The sequence below is a fragment of the Falco punctatus genome (genome assembly GCF_963210335.1).
Source record: "Falco punctatus genome assembly, chromosome: 4".
Lineage (NCBI taxonomy): Eukaryota > Metazoa > Chordata > Aves > Falconiformes > Falconidae > Falco > Falco punctatus.
In genome coordinates this window covers 10,134,649-10,149,247 of record NC_137583.1, presented here as the reverse complement: position 1 = coordinate 10,149,247, position 14,599 = coordinate 10,134,649, and the positions used below count along the sequence as shown (strand labels likewise).

General features: G+C 36.9%; 1 protein-coding gene across 12 annotated transcripts in view; it reads left to right on the top strand.

Annotated features, from left to right (window-relative positions):
* The window catches only part of ERC2 (ELKS/RAB6-interacting/CAST family member 2), a 481,052-nt gene that overhangs the window by 28,390 nt on the left and 438,063 nt on the right, over positions 1-14,599 (top strand). For 11 of the 12 annotated variants that reach the window (XM_080384963.1, XM_080384960.1, XM_080384958.1 and 8 more), the window contains one exon: positions 13,770-14,572. In XM_080384963.1, the coding sequence (XP_080241089.1) occupies positions 13,916-14,572 (657 nt within the window). In that variant the 5' untranslated portion in view covers positions 13,770-13,915. Of the gene's footprint in view, positions 1-3,991; positions 14,573-14,599 lie in introns of those variants that run through there. The other variant, XM_080384959.1, reaches the window with a different exon arrangement.

Sequence of the window (14,599 nt, the reverse complement as noted above, 5' to 3'; positions counted from 1 at the left end):
TAATGGGAGGTGCAGTGCCTTCTCATGGTTCCAGGTTCCTGATTCTATGCTAAATTGAGAGGTAATCTGCAAAATCACTTGCATCACTTAAAAAGCCTATAAGTTCCTTGGAGAATTTTGACCTAATGTGGCTGAGGCATAACCAGTTTCTTTTTTTTGGTCATGTCCTAAACTGTGTGCATTCCCTTATATCCTAGTGAAGAGAGAGGAGATGTTCTGCACGTTTTTGAATTCTAATGGCTTCAAAGCATGCTGAATGCACACATACGCTTTTGTTTTATAATTCTAGTATGTCTATTACTATCCTTGAATCCAAGAAATATAAAATGCATAGTGGATATTTAGGCTTGACAAATTTGTAAATACGCCAGTACTTTAAGTATTCTAAGAAAATGCTGTCAGTTTCACAGGTAGTGTTAATAGCTGATCCTATGACTATTCTGTTGCTTTCTTATGAGAATAGAAACATTGTAGCAAAAAAACAACAAACAAGCTTTATCCTGCAAATATATAAGCTACTGTTTAATAACATTCATGTGAGTAGCTTTAGTGAATTGAATGGAAAATACTCCTTTGTGTAGAAGTATGTCTGATTATTTCTAAGATAGACTTGAAGTTTTAAATACCTCTTAAAAAGTGTTACATAATGTCAATGGCAGAATATTTTTTAACATACTTAATATGAAAATAAACAAATTTACAGGTCTCTTAGTAAATTCAGTCAGTTTCCTTTTACCTTATTTTCAGTTCCTCGTTTTTTTTCCTAAAACAAATAAATACACACTATAAAGACAGCAAATAATATATGTATGTGTTATATGGTGAAAAGCCTTATAGTTTAAACGCTGTTGATATGAACATTGACAATACAGTTGTTTGCTGGTGTGAACATGTGCAACAAGTTTTTTTTGGTATTCTACCTTTGTGGCCATATTTGGAAAACATTGTTTACTTTGGTATTATCAAAACATTCCTGATGCATTGGAAGTGTGACTTTTCCTATTGTAGACATAATTTGTGAGGACAGATTTGTGTAATATAATGATATTTTTGTTCTGTCATTACTGAGCATTTAATTAACTCTATTCTGTGTCTTCTATTGTTAATCTCTTACGACCTTATTTACTAGCATAGGGGGAGTTCCCCCTTATCAGCAAGGGGAAAGACAGATACTGGGTGTCACACAGAGTGTGTTTACAAAAACTTTCAGTTTGAAGCAATGTCTTTAGTAGAAACATATATAAAACCATAAAACCCATACTTTTATCAAGTATAACTTTTATGAATCTCTTGTATTAATTTTGAAGATCAAACATGGTCTTTTCAATACTTGAATTCTAAGAGCTCTTTTTACATGGTTTAAAGCATCACAACAGGTCTTAATCTTGAAACAAGGGATCAATATGTTTGGAGTGATCCTTGACCTATCTTCCTTTCTTGCATGATGATATAGCAGTTGAGCTAACAAAGTTCTGCAGTAGTATTTGTCTTCATAAGTAAGTGTTGCTTACTTTCACAATGGCCTCTGTTAGTCCAGAGTATGCAAATGGAAAAAAATAAATGCATGCAATTATTCTGTAAGAAGAATTAAGGTTTCTATCAGTATTGCAACTTGGTGTCATTAGCATGCACAGAATTTAAAGTGTTGACTTTGTGACTTAGATCCTCACATTTGGCTGAAGAATTTGGACTATAACTTGTTTTGTCAAGGATTCAGTTTTCCTTGCTCATAAAAAAGACAGAGGAAATGGAGACTAGATGATAAGTTAGCAATATGAAGTTGCAAATGTGAATCGACCTACTTCACTTTTTATGGTGTACAACTTGGTTGCGCCATAAGCAAGGTGAATGAGATTGCAGTGAAGAAAAAGAAGCTTGGCTATTTAAATCATTATGGATATATTATTTTTTCCTTAAAATTTTTTTTAGTTTCCTTTACCCTGTTTACCTTTAAAAAGTAATTATAAAAATGGAAATTCAAGTTGAAGTATATCCTCATTTGATTCTTTACACAGGTTTATAATGAAATATATGTGTAGTATTGCTAGAAAAAAATATTTTAAAATATGTTAGGTCCTGCACATGGGTTGGGGCAATCCCAAGCACAGATACAGGCTGGAAGGAGAATGGTTTGAGACACCACCCTGCCCCTGCCAAGGAGGAAGACCTGGGAGTTTCAGCTGACGAGATACTCAACCTGACCCAGCAATGTGTGCTTGCAGCCCAGAAAGCCAACTGTATCCTGGGCCGCATCATAAGCAGCATGACCAGCAGGTCGAGGGAGGTGATCCTCCCCCTCTGCTCTGGTGAGACCCCACCTGGAGTGCTGCATTCAGCTCTGGGGTCCCCAACATAAGGAGGACACAGAGCTATTGGATTGAGTCCAGATGATGGCCACAAAGATGATCAGAGGGTGGGAGGACAGGCTAAGAGAGCTGGGGTCGTTCAGCCTGGAGAAGGGAAGGCTCCAGGCAGATTTTACAGCAGCCTCCCAGTACCTCAAGGGGCCTGCCAGAAAGCTGGAGAGGGACCTTTCACAAGGGCACGTAGTGATAGGACAAGGGGTAATGGCTTTCAACTGGAAGAGGGTTGATTCAGATTAGCTGTAAGCACAAAATCCTTCACTGTAAGTGCGGTGAGACACTGTCACAGTTTGCCCAGAGCAGCTGTGGATGCCCCATCCCTGGCAGTGCTCAAGGCCAGGCTGGATGAGGCCTGGAGCAACCTGGTGTTAGTGGGAGGTGTCCCTGCCCATGGCAGGGGAGTTTGAGCTAGATGATCTCTAAGGTCCCTTCCAACCCAAACCATTCTGACTGGGATTGTCTCTGTGTTCCTCTTGAAGTTACAGGTGCTTTGTAAAGAAGCTTTAAGTATTAGGTTTTTGTCATTACTAAGTATAAATAACAACTAAGATGTTGCTTGAAAGGGGAAGAAAGGTGGCATTTATTGCCATTTTTAATTTAAAAACAAGTCTGATCTTCCAATTTTTACTAGGAAACTTTCAGGTTTTATTAATCATGCTTATTTTTAAGCTTTAACTTCTGAATTGAAGTAGAAAGGTAATGCAGTCTATAACAAAGACAGTGTTTCTGTTAATTGTTAAGTAGTCATTCAAGTTAGGTAAATTTTGGTAAAAGCAAAGCAAAATCATGTTACTCAGGCATAAGTTTTCAGTAATCCTGAGGAATAGTGTAGACTTCTACATTTTAATGTTGTTTGACCAAATGTTTCTTGACTATTTTAGTAAAGATTTAAGATGTTTAACTTTTTTTACTGTTATTTAATAGTAATTAAACTAAAAGTACTGTTTTTCTGGCTAATGAGGTGGCTTAGAATAATCCTCCACAAAGACTGAAGTGCGTAAATGCAGACTTGAATAGATAAATGAGATTTCTTATTGAGAAAAAAATAAGACACAACTGATTAACAATTACAGGATGGAAGGCACAATGAATATAGACTAGAATGCAGAATTTAGCAAATACATGACACCTGCGTACCTGCAAGGACTAAAATGTTAGGCATTCTTTCTCTGGAAAGAATAAAGCTTGACAAGCCTTTAGAATTATCTGTATGTCCTGAGTAGGTTGTTATGGTGCAGGGAAGCTGAGTAAAAAAACCTGAAGAGTGCAGGCAGTGTTTTGGAATGTACTTTTCTATGGCTTATTGTCGCAGCACTCTCAAAACTGGGCAGCTGTAACAAGGTCTTTTACCATCTCATACCAACATACTCTTCATGCCAGTCCCTATGCTGTCTTCTCCTGGGCTTTCCTCACCTAGGGCATTTGTTCTCTCTCTTTTCTTCTCTCTTCTTCTTCCTCGGCTGCCCAGCCTCTTAACAGAACCAGCCACAGCTGCACCTTATCTACATCGGCCAACCCAGGGCCCCTGAAGCCAACCCACAGCTGTATGTTATCAATGAGAATTAACTCGGCTTCACTCTTCTACAGCTTATTACTTGTGGTTACACCACTTGCCTTCCCCCCCACCCCACCGAAAAATAGGATCTTAACATTAGAAGTTGCAGAGGGAGCAGATGACTAGCAAAACAATTTGCTCAGGACTGTGAAGTTTGATCTAGCAAAACTGAGATATTTTACCCTGTGTCTTTGAAGCTCTTAGCAACACTGTTAGTGCTGATGCTTAATATTTTAAACAAAGGATGATGCTAAACATCCCTGCTTCTGCTGATTGACCATTAAATCAGAATAAGCTTGGACAGCGATATGTCTGCATTGGAAGATAATTTGTTATGTAGGCTGTACTACTTTGTGTTTCCCCAGAACTGGCAAATACACTGCCCTACAGCTTTTTATAAAGATACGGTGTGTTCTCTGGCAAAACCAATGAAAATCAGATGTGATTTTCTGCCATTGTTTGGCTATAGAAGCCTCTTTTTTTTTTTTTTTTTTTTTATGAGCTATCTTCAGGTCTTTAATATTTGACACACACACACACAAAAAAAAATCTTAAATTTCTCGCCTCCCTTAGGCATCTTAGAAACTCCAGGGAGACTTTTTCCTGTCACAAGGAGTGCAGGAAAGAATTCTTGTAGTGGAAGTGTTAGAGATAAAATATTAAGAATTGGTGTTTCAACACCAGAAAGACCCAACTTAGAGGTTACGAAGTACTGGAGATGTCAGTTGGTGAAGTTTAAATATTTCTTTTTATTTAAAGCCCATTTCTAATTAATATTACACTTTAAAAGTGGTTTAAAACAATTACAATGCCTCTAACATTGTAATAAAAAGTCAGTGCATTGAAAAATTGTACTTTTACTGAGCACTAGCTTTATTTTAAAACTGAAACATGTATAAATGAGAGTTAAAAAGGTATTGTTGATTTTTTTTTTTTTTTAACTCAAAAATACTTGAGAGTAATATAATTTACAGTCCTGATAATTCAGTCAGAACTGCTTTTTTTCCTGAGTTTTTTAATACTGTGTTTTGAGCAAATATTTCCATGGCTGGAGTTTACTGATTGCATGAGGAGTGTTAATTGCTGTCGCTGCACCTGATAACACTAGAATACCTGATGACTTTATTTTCCATGTATGTCATTAGATGCATATTCAGCAGCCATTCTTACTTTCTCCTTCTTGTAGAATTTTGCTTGCATGGAGTAGAAATGGAAGATAGGCAGGTGTGATGAACTATTCCTGTGAGGTGATAAATGCTAGTTCTTTCATTTAGCATTGATGAGAGTTCAGGGACATTTCCAACTTGTAAGGTCATACCAGACATTGAAACTAACTTTATGCACAACTACATATGTACTGTTTTTATAACTAACTACAGAGAAGGTACATAAATTAATGCTTGTTGACAAGTAAAAATAAATTTATTGTGCAGACTATAGTAAAACTTACATTTACATTAGAAATGCAGATTCAAGACACTCTAAGGAACCTAAATGAAGATGATGTTGCTTTTAATGTCATGTATATTTTATTTCTCAAACTTTTAAGGAATAGTAGAGTGGTAGAAAGAAATGGGTCCTTTTCTTATGATTGAAATATGGGAGGGAGGAATAAGTAATTTATCAGTCTGATAAGTCTGGTAAATAAGTAGGGAAGAAATACTCCGCTTTCTTAATAAAACCAGTGCAGGTCTGATACTAACTCTATATGAACCAGCATTTGGTTCATTATCTTTTTGTTACTTTATTAAAATAAGAAATGCTTTGCTGCTCAGATTAATGAAGAAAGGACGTATACTGTACAATAAGTTTTGGTTCTCTGTATCTAGTTTGCATCGTGTTGCTTTTAATTTTATTTTTAATCAGCACAGATGATAAAAAATTATCTCTTAAGACAATACGTTGAGCCACCGTTAAAGCAGTCAAAACCCTAGGTAAAATAAAAGAATGTGCCAGAAATATTTCTGGCTCTTGGTTGCTACTTTAAATATACATGCATCCCTAGAGTTCTGTGTATAGAGGTGGTTGTTGTTGTGATAAGGGAGTATTTAAATGATTCCTTTATTTTAATAGAATCCTTGACTGCTTGCTAGGACATGCTGATGGAACAGAACTTTTTCTGTGAATCTCCTTTTTGTGGTGTCTCAAAATACAGGGGATGTGAGTCCTAGTGAAGAACATGGGAACACTATTGTTACCGAAATCTTGGAATGAAGAACTTATCAACACCAATGTGATGTAGATAAGCAGAGACTTCTTTATTAACAGCCAGGTGCGTGAGTGAGTCCTCTCACGACCAACGCACACCAAGTTTCAAAATCATACACCATATATAGAACTTATTCATGCATATTCATTAAGTATTCATGCATAATTATAATATTCCCCAAAAACCATTAACATACTCTCCTCCCATATGCGATTCTTCGCAGTAAAGGTTAGAAAGGTCCAGAAATGGGTCTGGGGTGTGATTTGGGTAGGTGGTATATGAGTCGGTGGTTGCGATCTCCCCCTGCCAGAATTACCTTTTACTAAAGTTCATGGTTTCTTGGCAGGTAACTACAAGTTGTTCCAGTTGACTCTCCCCAGTTCCCATTAATTCTATATTCTGACATTTCAATACACTTTCTACATACAGAAAACTAGTCAAATACAAAGAAATCCTCTCCCCAGTTCCCATTAATTCTACATTCTGACATTTCAATGCATTCTCCTAGTCTACCTGTAAATACTGTATCCAATCATCTTGAATCTCAAGTCTGTTATCTAAGTTCTAATCATTCCTACTAGGTGATTCTGACCTATTCTTTTGGCCTTGCTACAGGGCTGTACAGAGGATTTCATAGCTGCTTTTGCTGTGCAACTACAAGTTTCATGAAAATATATTTCTTATTCCAAATGATTTTTATAAAATCAAATAAAGTCAATTAAATCTAACTTATTAGCAGATCTGTAACATTATCTTCTACATAATCTCTTATTTCTTTTGTTGGTTTTTGTTTATATCTGGGGAGCTGTAGAGTACTAAACAGTTTTAGATGGTTTGGAAGCCTTTAAGTATTTAAAAAATCGGATTGCTAATTTCTGCACTTAGCTGTCACTATGTATTATTTGGGAAGGTTAGCTGTAAGGAAGGGGTTCCTTTAAAGCTTTCAGTAGTATTACAAATGTTTGCACTCTTGGCTGATTATTAATATTGGCAAGTAATTGTGCAAAGCTATTAAGTATTTGGCTAATATCCAAACTTACTGCTGACTAGGTGATTCTGGCCAGAGGGGAGACAAACTCCAACTGGCCCTAAGCTTTCTAAGCATAATTGTCAGAATTCTTCTCTCCCCTGTCCCCTCTTCTCTTGCCTCCCCCATCTGTGTTTTGGTGGCTGTTCTGGCCCCACTATGCCTCCCTATGAAGATGGTATAAACAACAGGTGAGATATATTGACATAAAGTCAGAAAGTAGCTCTGTTTTTAGATGCTTGTTAGCAGTTGATGATAAGGCAATGGTAACGCTGACCCTTAGGATAATCATGTGACCTAGTCTAGGCAAAAAAACCCCAACCAAACCCCAAAACCCCAAATGCCCGAAAAACAGGAAAAGGAAGGAATAGAGTCTCTTTATCCTTCACTAAATATATTTGGCTGCTGTCAGTAATATGAAGAATCATTTCTGTATGGTTAAGATGATACTTTGGATTTATTGGTCAATGTACTTCCTGAGCACAGTCTGAATATTTGCTCATATTATGTTTTCTTTCATGGGAATATCTAATGAGGAAAGGTTTGCTACATTTTGTTGTCTCTGGCCCTGTGTCTAGTTACTGAATTTTTTCTACACTTCTTGGTGTTTTCCAGCATAGTGTGATTTGATAATTTTTTTTCAATAAAGTTGTTAAATTTGCTGTGGAATTAACCACACTGCATGCTGTCTAGCGCCTGCTTGTTAGTGAAACCTCTAACGTGAAACTGGTGCGAACTCTCCATGCGCTGTGGCTGCATGCAGGATTGGTAGCAGAGTTCAGACTGTTACCTGTTTTGAATGGTTTGGAGTATCTGATCTGACTGAGACTGCTGGGCTGCTTCGGTCCAAACACTTTACAGGACTGCCATGGAATGTAACAACATACTGTAATTCTCCTCAATTGAATTAAGGAAGAATTTAATAACTTCTTTAAAAATTATTCAGACACCATAGGCTTTTGTCTGGCAAGATCTAGTTTCCATTTTTTTCTGAATCATCAGGATTCATAGAGCTCAGGAAACAGGCAAAGTAGCCCCTAGTCTGTTTTGAGGCTAAGCTACAGTGCCTCTACGCAATTCTTTTGGAGTTCTTATGAAAAGATTGACAGACACAACACAGAAAATGTTCAATTGCTTTGAACTTGCCATTGATTTGTTTAAATACTTAACAAAAATAATTGGGGGTGTGTTTGTGTGCAAAAGAGTATATAACCAGTGAAAACCAGAACTTAATGGGGTTCTGTGAAGACAGTATTTCAAGGAAGCTGTAATTATGTAAAATGTAGAAGTAATGCATTTGGAAAGTAAACTGAATGAGACAGACCTTCCATTAGCATTATACTGGAATCCTATGTTTTAAGTCTCTATAAAAATAGATAGTTAAGAAGCAAATAAAATGCAATGTCAGAGACTTAAGTGATGTGGATAATCTGAACCCATGATGTTATTGTCTCCAGAGGGCAGGTGATGAGATGAGGCAAAAATGTGGAAAATAAACTAAGCTTAAGTCAAAACAGCCACCAGGAAGTATTTTAGCGTGACTGTTTCTTATTTGTTGGGATTTTCAAGGCTGATGAAAGCATGGGGGTTGGGGAAGGGTCCGGTGTCTGCCCCCTGCCCCCCAGTTGAGAATTCATGCTTAATATTCTGGATTTGTTTGCAATGCAAAATGTTAGTCACAATCATAATGGTTACTTTTAAAGTCATATTTACATTAAAAAGTGTTTTTTAAAGTAAGAAAATATTGAGACAAGTAGATGAGAATATTTTTTGTTCTAGTACTATTAAGCTGATTTGGATTTTAAAACTCAGAATAACCTTTTATTGGAAAATACATGCAGTAGGTCTGCAGTCAGTCATAGACCAGACTGACTGACTGAATCTGGGTAACTTTTTGTCTCAAAAGTTTTCAGGGGGATATAACCTTCATGAGTTGTATTAGAGCTCCTTTGTGCTTGCTACTGCAAGATCTACAGCTTCTGGGCTTCTGTCAAGAGAGAGGGAGGATTGGTCTCTTTAGTTTTGGGTACACTGTTCTTGTCTATACAGCTCTCCTATCCTCCCCATCATATATGAGATTTTTATATTTCCACTTGATTCCATTTATCTTTCTTTCCACTCCTTGCACTATGGTGCATAAGGGTTCAGCAAAAGCATACTTGAAATGTTACTACTCTAAAGCAATTGTTTTTCATCCAAGATTTGCCCCCCTAAATTAAAATAGTGATATAAAATCAGTTTAGTTTTCAAGATGGAATAATCTGTATCCCACCTGCCCACTCTAAGTTCAACTAGAATTGCTCTGGGTCAGCAGTTTCTATGGGAAGATGGGGAAAGGGATCTTCTCTTTTTTTCCAGGCAGTAAATGTTTATCTGTGTGGCAACTGTTGAAACCCTGAGGCTGATACTGCTTCTTCCTAATATTGTTTCTTCATGCCTTCTATTCCTGGTGTGTTGAGACAACACAGTAAATCTTCCTGAAGCTAGGAAGGCTCTGTGTATACACAGTAAATAGTAGAAAATGGTGTTAGGTGCCTTTCTCCCCTCTTCCATAAAGCAGTGGTATGTGGCTTCTGCTGTGTCTGAGACTTTTCATGGCCATAACGGAAGACTCAAGGTTTATCCTTGATATATATACTTCCAAAAAGCAGACTTTCACATGCTTTCCTTTTTCAAAAGTGTTGGCAAGAAAGCAAGTCTGTATAATTCAGGTTGTAGAAGGTAATGAATTGCAAATTAAAATAGAGATACACTGTATAAGAATTTCTTTAAATTGTAGTTACCAGCTTTTGGTCTGTGAGCTATCCTTAGTAGCCTGTGAAAGTAAGAAAACCAAGCATATTGTCAGTGTGCTTGCACTTTCTACGTAGGGGTCTCAATATTGATTATTTTATGGGGGAAAATAAAGCTAATGAAATTTCTGTGGAGATAATTACATTCCTTTGGCTGGTAGCGTTTTGCTTCTGCTGTTGCTTTCAGAATTTACACAGGCTTATGAAAGTTACAATGCTAAGTCAGTAGGTGAACAGTTTTATTAAAGGAGAAGTCTAGAGAGAAATTAGCCTCCCTTTGCATGAGGGATGGCGATTCCCTTTTTCAGTAGGGTTCAATGATAAGCATTGGAGCACTAAGCGAGAAAAACTCTCTGCTTTGAGATGAGGACTTCTCAAAACCTCACAGAAGTAGAGAAAGGAAGATGGACCACAGCTAGTAAACTAAAAGGCAAACCAAGTACCTAAGAATACATATCAGGGACAAAAACAAAAGGCTAAGGTAGGATATTAAGTGACTCAAAGGAAGAAGCATAAATTACTTGTTTGTCAGACTGTGGCAATGGCAAGGAAAACCCGTATTGATATGATATAGGGGTATTCTGTACCTGTACTGTTGAGGATCAACAAATCTGGTCCCATCCCCACAACCTGGCCATGTATCAGGTCTGCTGTATCAAAAATTATTTGATTGTATCCAGTTTAAATTGACATTGACAGCTTATGCTAGCAGTCTTAGTTTTGCATTAGGTCCGATTTTTTTGGGGGGTGGGGGGTAGGGGAATTGCATCAGTTCAGCAGACAGTTGTTTTTGCTTAGGATCTGCTATGAGCCAGTGGAAGGAAAATGATCTTCAGCTCTGATCTCATGTGAGATCCTCTTTGAAGGAGCAACAGAACTTTCTCAGGAAACTAGAAATATACAAGGGTGGATTTCTCGGAGTGCATTATGAATGATATTATTTGACCAGAGGATGGCTGGCACTTGAGAGTTTGGATGAGCAATTGCATTGCCCCCAGTCACCATGATGAAATATGATTTTTATTGATCAATGCACTGAAATTGAGATGGCAGAAAAGCTGCACCATTTCTTTGTGGAACAAGTCCTGGGTCATCTCTTGAATGCTGGTTGACATCAGAAAAGGGGGGCAGGTTTGGGTACTCATGATAAAATGTTAACATTTGAAAATGCAAATCAGCAAGTTGTATCTGGCTCCTTTAAATCTGTGCACCTTGGGGCTGATGCCAAAACGGCACAGAGTAACTGCTCAGAGACTAATTTTGTCTTTAAGCAACAAAGGTATTTCGTGCAACACTGGGGAGCTAGTCGATTTGCACTGGACAAACTAGCTTCAAAGTTTTCAGGTAAAAGTTAGGTATTTTATACAGTTTTCATGAGAGGTTACACAAGGTCTTTACATACATACTCATTTGATTCTGACATCTAATCATTCCATTCACAATAGGTGGGATCTAGGTGGAGTAGACCTTTCCATTTCCTTTGTTCAACGATTTCCTGACTTGATGGTCTCCTTATGTCCTTCAGGTGCCCACCTTATCTTTTCTAATTATTCAGAGTACATTCCTTTCTCAACACAAACAGAGCATCACCCAGAGCACTGTACCAAACTCATCCTGACTAACCTTTTATTTTAAGACCTTGTTCTGTTTCAGGCTGAACTCAGGAAGCTTTAAGAGGTTTTCGTGGCTTCAGAAGCTGGATCAGGCTTTTGTCTCTAGAATTAAAAATATTTGTGTTATTAGTTATGTAGTCCTGAAGTAGGAAAGAAAATCTTATGCCTGTCTTCCTAAACAGTTTAAAACCTACATTTTTTCATTGAACGAGGTACCCCTGCTTTGCTTTATGCATTGCTGAATTGTTTGTACGTGGCAAAAAGTGGTAGTTTTATGACAGAATTACTGGTCTTGTTAACATAGTTTGTGTGGAACCATGTTATGTTAGCTTGTTTGAGTCATTCTAATGAGGGCAGTGCTTGCATTGAGATGAATTACTTTTAATGGAGCAGCCTGGGTGCAGTATGAAAAGTTCAGTGTTTCCAAATTATCAATGTTGAATAAATACCACGCTTCTATATTTTTGCTGAGCACCCATAGTGGCATTGTCATCAGTGTTTCAGTGTAGTGTAGTGCTATGCCTTCTGCTTCTGAATCTTGTGATTCTTCACACAAGACTCTTGTAACCTCTTGGGAAACAGGTAAAAATTCACAAGAATGGTCCCTGTATAATAGTAGTTGAAATAAGTTGAACAATTTGAAACATCTCAGCTAATTCAGAAACATACTGGTAATGCAAATGAAACAAAAATGCTTTATTTAGACTATGGTGGCTGTTAAATTTATGAAAACGTAACATATACCAAGGAATTGTTGCAATTCATATAAACTGTGGTATATGATAGTGTTGGATAATGAGGGGTCAGTGGAGAACTTGGTATGCTTCTTGTTTGCTGACACTGTTAGTATCTGTAATGTTTTATGCTAGTATTGTTGGTGAGGCTTTAACATCCTAAAGGTTATTAATAAATATGACATCAAATCAACCTACTGCCTGTCTCTGCAGCAACACTTTTTTTTTTCACAGCAAATGTAGAACAGATGTTTTAAAACACAGAAATAATGTATCTATAGATAATGAGGATGCCTTGAGGGTATTGTTAACATACTACATTTGACTGAATCTAACTTTTGTTCTTCCTTTCATTACCTTTGAAATAAATGGTACTGGAGCTGGTTAATGACCACCAATTTAATTAATACCACAAATTTATTGAAATGGTCAGATTTGTTTAAAGAAAAATAATCAGTGGGCCTACCTAATCCTAAAGTCCTATTGTATGTTTATATTTATGCTACGTGAAGTTAATATACTTACTCAAAACTTGGTAAATGTATAATGATAGTGTTGAAGAATTTGAGAGCAAAGTTTTGGTCCACATCTGTCTGTTGTTTGGTTAAATAAATTACAAGGATAGTTCTAGCAAAGCAATAATATGATTTCCATAGGGGAAAAAAGAGAATTGTATTTCACAAGCCTTCCTTTTCTAAATGAAAACCTAGATTATTGTCATGCAGCCTTTTCTTGAGAAGCTTATTAACAATAAATATTAGCAAGCTAGTACTTCATTGAACAAATATGATGTATTGCAACACAGTATTAATTGTTCAGAAGGAAATATTCACTCAAATTAGCTTAGTTTTATTACTAATTTTTCTTACTAAAATATGCTTTTACTGGTTACAGCTGAACTGTACAGCTGAAAGAAACATTTTGTACAGCTGAAAGAAACATTGTTTCCTTCATCTTTTTTCCTATCCAAAAAGCTCTTTGTTAATCTAAACAAAGATTTAAACCTCTGCCTATTTGCTTGTTCTGTCTTAATCTAATATTATTCGAGAACATACAGAACAGCTGAATTGCTACTTTTATGCTGTCTTTTAAAAATGCAGTATCTTAGTTTGTGTAGTTCTTAAAGTCAACAATGGCTATTTTTTTTCCTTTAATTCCACATGGACAGCCATTTAAGCCCATTAACAAAAGGCTAAGATGAGTTTTTGGGCCCATGCTGTTTATTGTGACATAAAGCTTGTTAAAATAAGTCAAAATGTCAAGATATTTTCTATTTTGAAATAAATGAACAGTTTATTCTTCTGAATGAAAATAGTTTGAATATACATTTTTAACTAGTCATCCTAAATACAAAATATATAGTAAATTTTATTTTTAAAGTAATTACTCTGGGAAGTGGGTTAGTTTAATTTCTGATGTATGCTGATTACTTATTTTCCATGATGAAAATTTGCTTAATTTTGTATCTTTTTTCAGGTCTCTGACTTTGGAGGAACAATAGATTTTTGCCTATTGGAAGAATGCAGTGAAACTGCCAATATTTCTAGCTGGAATTATAAATTTAATATTCAACTTTAGTGTTACTAATTTATTACGAAATAGTACCTCAAAGTAGAAGAAAAATGTATGGAAGTGCAAGAACAATCAGCAACTTGGAAGGAAGTCCCTCCAGGTCTCCTCGTTTGCCAAGATCCCCTCGCCTGGGCCACAGGCGAACAAATAGTGGAGGAGGAGGAGGAACAGGTAAGACGTTATCGATGGAGAACATCCAGTCCCTTAATGCAGCCTATGCAACATCTGGACCAATGTATCTGAGTGACCATGAAGGTGTAGCTTCTACTACTTTCCCAAAGGGCACAATGACTCTTGGAAGGGCTACAAATCGGGCTGTGTATGGTGGTCGAGTCACAGCTATGGGGAGCAGTCCTAATATTGCTTCAGCTGGACTTTCGCACACAGATGTCCTTTCTTATACTGATCAGCATGGAGGTCTGACCACATCTTCACACCATCACCACCATCAGGTTCCTTCTATGCTGAGACAGGTTAGAGACAGTACCATGTTAGACCTGCAGGCTCAGCTTAAGGAACTACAGAGGGAGAATGATCTTCTTAGAAAAGAACTAGATATTAAGGACAGCAAGCTGGGATCCTCCATGAATAGCATCAAAACCTTCTGGAGTCCTGAGCTGAAGAAAGAAAGAGTATTGAGGAAAGAGGAAGCAGCCAGAATGTCAGTTCTTAAAGAACAAATGAGAGTTTCCCATGAAGAAAATCAGGTAAATAATTTTGACAGTTTCTTTGTG